At 39.0% G+C, this 7,661-nt stretch overlaps 1 protein-coding gene across 1 annotated transcript; it reads right to left on the reverse strand.

Moving 5' to 3' along the window:
* Positions 1 to 5,608: 5,608 nt before the first annotated feature.
* LOC127533059 (uncharacterized) lies at positions 5,609 to 7,452 on the reverse strand. Its single transcript, XM_051945133.1, has 6 exons — positions 7,316 to 7,452; positions 7,002 to 7,095; positions 6,575 to 6,910; positions 6,331 to 6,487; positions 6,109 to 6,236; positions 5,609 to 5,974 (listed from the first exon to the last, which is right to left on the reverse strand). Exons 1-6 carry the CDS (start codon positions 7,450 to 7,452, stop codon positions 5,609 to 5,611), a joined length of 1,218 nt encoding a protein of 405 aa, XP_051801093.1.
* Between the last annotated feature and the right edge of the window lie 209 nt (positions 7,453 to 7,661).

Consider the following 7,661-nt stretch of genomic DNA (forward strand, 5'->3'; position numbering starts at 1 on the left):
ATAGATTTTCTCCACTATCTGGGCTCGAGAATAACAAAGAGAGTGAAAACTTTAATAACAGAAGTCATGTTGCTATGAAAACGGCAGTGAGGCAGACACGTGGAAGTGTGCCAAAAGTCAAGGTCAGGAGAGATAACACGGAGAAATGGCTCCTTATCGGAGATGGTGCGGTGGCTAACGTAAACATGAGTAACATGAACACACTCTCTGTGCCATCGGCCACAGTTGATGACATCACTAGAATGATACACGACGTCTTAAAGAGACAAAACCCAGATAAATTAATTATACATGTCGGAGCAGTTGACACCCAAAAACAGCAATCAGAACTCTTAAAAAAGGATTTTCATGAACTTTTTAAGACTTTGGAGAAGGTGACAATACCAATCTTCATCAGTGGTCCGCTCCCAAACATCAATGGCCGCATTGGCCGTTTCAGCCGCCTTCTTCAGCTGAACACATGGCTGTCTGGAGTCTGTGAGAATTCAACAAGAATGCACTTTATCGACAATTTCAACCTTTTTTGGAATAGAGATGACCTGTTCAAAGGAAAAGGCCCACACCTAAACAGAAGTGGAGTGCGACAACTAATAAATAACCTTTTCCATGCTCTGAGACATCAGAACAGGCCTGGATATAAGACTCATCTACAAACAGGAGAAGAGAGGAGCAAGAGAGAAATTTCACCCAAAGACCCAGAAAAGGTTTCAGCTGCTGTAGCCCCAAATTCACCACCAGTTTCCCCAACAAAGGATGACAAAATCCAACCTGCGTCTCCAATAAAAACCTCTGACAAAGCAGCAACACAAGCAAGGCCTGTATCTCCAGTGAAGGATTTAAAAATAGACACTGATACAACAACCCAACGTGAACCTCCCAAGGATTTGTCACCATTTTCACCACAGCATCTTCCAAAAAACTGGGCCCCAGTTCATAACTCTACACCATCAGGAGAGGGCTCGCTGTCCTTCCCATCACCAGCATCGCCTATGCCTATGAGACTACCGCAGCATCTGGAGAGTCTGATGCAATCTGCAACTAAACTTATTGCTCTCACACCAGGCATGGGGAAAGCAAAGCCTTCGTCGCCAAAGAAGTATCGTGCCCCTGCTCCTCCTCAGTTCACATCACCAGTAAAAGGCTCCCTCAGCAGCTTCACTGCTGCTGTTTAGGACATAAATGGCCTCTACGTTGCTACCACTCAATGTCAATGTAATGTTAACTGGGGGTCCAGGGAGGAAGAGTTTGTTTCAAAATCTATACCTACAGTTAAGTCACGCAGATTAAATAATAGACAGACAGTCAGACTGTCTGACAAAAGAAATTTAATCTCCATTCAACGTAAAAACATAGTGTTGAGTAAAACTCCAGCCAGTGTCAAACACGCAGTACTGAATGTTAGATCTTTGAAAAACAAATCGTTTTTAATTAATGATTTTATCTCCACTAATAAACTTGATTTTATGTTTTTAACTGAGACCTGGCTAAACGAAAACACAGGAAATGCAATTCTGATTGAGGCCACTCCCCCTAATTTTTCATTTGAGTCTGAAATACGACGAAATCGTGACGGGGGAGGGGTTTGTGCAATCTTTAAGAATAATTTACACACCCGCAGATTGAAATTTGGGTTTTTTCCATCATTTGAATATGTTGCTTTTAAAATGGAGCTGGAACAGTCTTCTGTTCTTTACATTACTATTTACAAACCACCAAAAACTCCTTTTATTGATGATTTTACTGAACTGCTTTTGGTTGTATGTGCTGAGTTCGACTGTTTGGTTATCACAGGCGATATGAATGTTCATGTTGACGTAGCAAATGACAAACACAGTAATGAGCTTCATGCTGTCCTTGGAACATTTGGACTGAGTCAGTTTGTCACGCAAAGTACTCACTCATTTGGTCACATACTTGATGTAATTATTGCAAAGGGAGTAGCAATTTTAAATGTGAATGTTGTTGATGTTGGTTTATCTGACCACTACTGTGTTTTCTTTGACCTGTTTGTTGCACCGAAACCTGCGGCTGAGCCAGCTGCTGTTCAAAGAAGACTCATTAATGATCAAACTAGTGAACAGTTTGTAGAGATGATAAGATTTGAAAATGTGTCATCGTCTAATGCTGATGATTTACTGAGCATTTATAAGTCTAATGTTCTAAATGTGCTGAACATCATTGCTCCCGTTAAGGTCAGAGAGGTTAAAAATAGACAAAAAGCGCCATGGAGAAATGAAATTTCTGTTAGGGCTCAAAAGAAGGAGTGTCGAAGAGCAGAAAGAAAATGGCGAAAGTCAAACCTCAAAAATGATTTTGACATTTACAGAGGAATGTTACGTCTCTTTAATCAGACTTTGCGTGGAGCAAGGGAGAGATATTTTTCTGAAATCATCACAAACTGTAGTAACAACTCACGAGTCTTGTTTGCCACAGTAAACAGACTAACAAACCCTCCAACTTCATTACTATCAGAACTAAACTCAATTTCAAAGTGTAATGAGTTTGCAAAATTTTTTAATGATAAAATTCAAGGCATTAAAAGTGCTATCACTTTAAAAACACAAAAGACAATGCTGAAGCCACATGGACTCACAGAGCTAACACATTTCACACCTGTCACTGACAGAACAGTCCAAGAGGTGATTTCAGGCCTGAGTTCATGTACTTGCTCCCTTGATGAAATGCCCACAAAATTCCTGAAGTCTGTACACAGCAAATTTGGAAGTGTTAATTCAACTCCTACAGAGTTAATCTCAACACTTCTAAAGTGTTTATATTGGTCCACTCTAGATCGAGTTAAAACAACACTTTTGAAAGTGTTCAACAGTTTACACTGTGACAGAGTTGGAACAACACTCTCAGTAGTTGAAATTTAACATATATCAGTGTTGAATTTACACTACACTAGTGTGTAGTGTTAAAAGTTAACACTATTAGTGTAGTTTTTAACACCGAATAAGGTTTAAACTATATTAACTCTATGGAGAGTGTTATAAAATTCTAATCTAAATAGAAATCTTTTATCATTCAGTTTAAAAGTACTACTGGGAATCAAATAATAACCCCCAATTTTACTCCCAAAATAATACATTTCACTTGAAATTACAAAGAAAACACAAGTTGCAGTTTGAATCAGCCTGTATTTCAAATAAGCACACCACATAAAAACAGCACTGCTTTGCAATACAACACAGGTCACAAAATATGACAATGTGGCACAATGTATATTTTTTCACACATCTCATTAGAAAACTGTTTGTCATAGGGTCTGTGATAAATCAGTTCCTTAACTGGGAAAACAGAAAATGAATCTGCTCTCTCATCAACACAGTATGCATTGAAATGATCATCAAAATAAAGAGTGTCCACTCTGCAAGTCAAAAGGAAAGCTTGCCCATCATGGACAATGATGTTGGTGATCTTTCTGAAAATAGGAATTTCCATTTTTGTTCCAGTACAAATAAACATACCAATCTGATATTCTGTTCCATAGTTCTTCACCCAATTCGTGGTTGACACTTCACAATATAAATTAACATCAAAAACAGAACTTAAAACCTCACCTCCCTCGAGGCGATCAATGATTTTGTTTTTCACTGGACCAAACTCAAATCTCTGAAAATTAAAATTCTCCCAGTGGTAAGCTAACTGTCTCTGGTGTTGTTTCACCAATGATTTTGTGATATTTTTGAAATTTTTCACTGATCTTTTAAAAAAATTGTGTTTGGCCTCAAACCTCATGCACCATACATGAAGGAGTGGACCTATTTTTCGAATACAACGTGGATAATGTAGCATGAAATGATGCTTTGGAATCAATCTTCTTTGTGAAAACAAACATTTAAATAGCTCATGGTGGTCCTTAATCAAGTGCTTTAAATAGTATGTCATACCGTTAGTTACAATGGGTGAAAAAACTATATTCACAATCTGAATCAAGAGGAGGAGCAGATTCCAGTAACAGTTATTTCTTTCCAATACATCACCAAAAATAAGAGGAGTGTTTCTTACAAGACACCATGACTGAACTGCATTTAATCCAAGATCCTTGCTAGCCTCATCCATTTTCAACCCACTTGGTCTATTTTTTCTCTCAATATAACCATAGTTGAAAGTTTGGATCCTCTGTGACAATGATTCCAAAGACAGATACTTCTGGTTTACAAGGTACTGAAAGACAAGTTTGAGTTCGTACTGTACTACACCTTCAAGTACATCGTGCATTATGTCAACTGCATAGTTGTCAGAGGTGTGGAAAAAATGCAATGTATTGAGCAAGCATGTCTTTTTGACACCAAATGTGGAACTCAACATAGGATTTTCATGTAGAGCTGCACAGTGTTCTGCATGGATTTCCTTTGTACGAAAAATCATGCCAGGGTCATCTTCAGTAAAGACAGACTGCGACTCATCCTTACTTGTCAAACAAAATCTACAGAAATATGTAGCACTGAAGGACTCAACAAAACCGAACAGTCCATGTAAACCTAGGTTGTCACCCGTTACTTGTATAACAGAACCAAGCAATGGTGAGTCTGAGAAAGGCACCTCAATTCCTTGTGTTTCAAGTATTTTAAGATCGTCAACAACAGGCTTCAGGATGTCATCAAACCCATAAGTCTTCAGATCTTGTGAGTGGAAGAGTGCCACAACATGTATATTCATCAACACAGAATTATATTTTGGGGGCAGGTTCCTCAATATAAAGTAAATACAACCGAGTTTGTGAATACCTTTCTTTGAACCTAAGGGATTTGCTGTCTCAAACTCGTCAAAATAAAGTTGAATCTGTAGAGCATGCTTTTTCTGGGAAAACAAAACGTTACTCTTGAAGTATGAACCATCACATATGTCTTTATAAATGCCTTCTTCGTGATGTTTGGCTTGGAAGAAACTTTCACATAATTCAGTGTTCTTGAACATTGACTTAAGAGTTCCCAGGATGGGTGTATACACAAATTTATCTGTTACGGGGACCTGACAATAAACACCAGTTGTTTGATCTCTGCGAACATCAAATCGCACCCCAAGAACATATTCAACAGGTTCAACAATTTCCCATTTGTCCTTAAAGAACTTCTGACGTTTTACTCTTGTGTTCAAGGATGAGAAAGGATTTTCTAGTTGATCAAAGCACTTTTCCACCTTCGTTTCCAAATCCGTACCTTGAATTTCTGAAGAACAGCTGAGAACTGCCTCTCTTGCTTGTCTATTAATGTCATTTACAAGGTCCTCCATGGATCCCACCATTGCTTGGACTGTGCTCTCAGCAACACCAGATGCTTGCAACTGTGCTACAACAGAAGCACACATGTTTAACACATGATCATTGTCAACAGAGAGCTGGGTAGTTGTTGGAGAGGCTTTGTTGACTGTCTGTGAAGTTGAGGGCTCATCAACTTCATTCTGAGTGTCCACATTGTCAGCAGTATTAGTCACAGCAACATCTCTGTGGCAATGAACAAGATGCTTCTTGAAACCTGAATAAGTGCAAAACAAAGAAGAACATCCCGGCTGTCCACATTTTAAGCGTAATGTCTTTCCAGGATATAGACCATGGTGAAGTCTTAAATGCTGACAAAGCAGTGCAGAACTTTTGTGGCATGCCTTACAGACATAAAGAAAAATGTTTGCATCCATGGATATTTATCCCCTCAAGCGTCATGAAAAATCTTGCTCTTAATTCCTTGACTCTGGGAGTTTCCTTGGCCTTTCCAATGTCAATGTTAAAAACTGTGGTTTGGATGAACGTATAGAAGTTGTAGAGGGATTCATGGTAACTGACACTGAAGATGAAGTGTGCTTTGAAGAACTCATCGAAAGCTGCAAGGGATGTCTGTGCCTTGCAAGGGATGGCCTTGTGATCAATGATGACATAGTATCTTTGGATGCTGCTCTTCTTTTCACCAACACCAAGGAGGAAGGGCTGGCCTGGCTCCACACCAGCAAGGAAGGTTTCAACACTGGCTCCCATCTTGAACAAAACATAAAGAATTATGAGAAAATATGCCCTTGTTACATTCAAATGTCTACCTAAGCCAATATAAAAAGTGCTTCAACCCAAGAAGTAGGATCATCAGAATAATTGCAACACTACTATTTGCATACCTGCAAATATCTCACAACATGGTCAACAGCCTGGCATGGGCTGATTTTAGCACTCTTCTTGTGGCCTTTGGGGGTGGGAGGAAGCAGGTGAACCAACAGAAGAATGCTGGACAGATCACTGTCCCAGCCTAGGGGAAAAACAGGAGAAATATTAGACTCATTCACATTATAAATAATTGAGACATTTCAAAGAGAAGAATGAGCCAAGCTAACCAGACCCACCTGAGTCTTGCTGCAATGACATGAGGTCTTCAATGTGCTCATTAGAAGTCAGTTTTTTGCAGTCTGCCAGGATTCTAGGCTTGAAAAAGGTAGGCCATTTTGCCAAAAATCTGCCCGACACTTCCTCTCCAAACATCATGGTGAAGTCTTGTTCAATCTACAGAATAACACACACTGTATACTCATACACCTTAAGCATATACTTTGAGTATAATTCACTTACAAAAGAAGTTGTCTTTCTTACCAAGCCAGTGATGTCGAGAAATCGTGGGAAGATGTCAAAGACTGTCGAAGAGCACTGCTGATCTTGAACCAGTGTTTGACGGTACTGAAATGTGGCCTTCATTCGCTCTTTGATGGCTGATTCATCAGTTGAATGTTTCAAAAAGGATATTGCTTCATGACAGTGCTCACCAAGCAGCTGCTTATCAGTGCAGAGAACATCCCTCTTTCTCTTTGGACTATCTTGATAGGTTGTGCTTGTGGAGCATCTCTGGGGCTGAGCTGCAGTGTTGCGCTGAACAGTCTTTATCCTCCAGGCCAAGTAGCCAGATCCACTCTCTGGGTCATAGAAGTGTTCCTGTAACATTAAAACAATAGATTATTACATAAATTCCAAACATATTACCAGTCCATAAATTGACATACAAGCTTTTAATTTATAAACTTACATATCCCTTGTCCGAATATGGATCTCTGAGGCTGGGAAATAGAGAGATGATGCCTAGAGCACATGTAGTTCGAACAGAGATGGGTGGGCTCCTCCTGAAAGATAAACATGGCATTACTACAGCAATTCAGTGTTTAAAAGATACAAATTTTGCTTTTTCTTGCTTCAGTTAGTAGCAGTCCCTCAAATTTAGTTTTTGTATAATGTTTTAGCCTTAAAACAATGCTTTACTGATATGCAATGCCTTACAATGAGTATGCTTGTTTTAAAATAATTTCTATATTAAATAAAGAACATTATGAACATGAAACTTACCCATGAATTTCAACCATGTTGGCCACAAGAAGGTTTACCAACTTTCTCCTTGTGCTATCTGTCAATGTTTTCATTTTGTCATATTCATCCAAAATAAACTGTCCACCTGGTTTAGCCTTCAGAACATTTCTCACCATCTAAAAGATAAAGAATAATAAAGTTAGACTCATCCATCACCATCAGTTTAACACAACATCTTTGTGTCTGTCTGATATCTGATAACTAATAGAATTTGTTACAAAGCGACACACCTCTTTTGCTGATTCCCGTTCAGCATGGGTTCTCCTCCCTCCGTTTGTATGAACAATCACTGTTGCATCTGATGAATCAGAGGATACTAGCGAGG

The sequence above is a fragment of the Acanthochromis polyacanthus genome, chromosome 1, assembly GCF_021347895.1.
Source record: "Acanthochromis polyacanthus isolate Apoly-LR-REF ecotype Palm Island chromosome 1, KAUST_Apoly_ChrSc, whole genome shotgun sequence".
Classification (NCBI taxonomy): domain Eukaryota; kingdom Metazoa; phylum Chordata; class Actinopteri; family Pomacentridae; genus Acanthochromis; species Acanthochromis polyacanthus.

Excerpts from the sequence above, each read along its gene's own strand:
- LOC127533059 (XM_051945133.1), bottom strand. The coding sequence starts at position 7,452 with ATGGTGAGAAATGTTCTGAAGGCTAAACCAGGTGGACAGTTTATTTTG. Across the intron at positions 7,096-7,315 it reads AACATGGTTGAAATTCATGG|GAGGAGCCCACCCATCTCTG; the intron begins GTAAGTTTCATG and ends TTTATCTTTCAG. Across the intron at positions 6,237-6,330 it reads GTCATTGCAGCAAGACTCAG|GCTGGGACAGTGATCTGTCC; the intron begins GTGGGTCTGGTT and ends TTTTTCCCCTAG.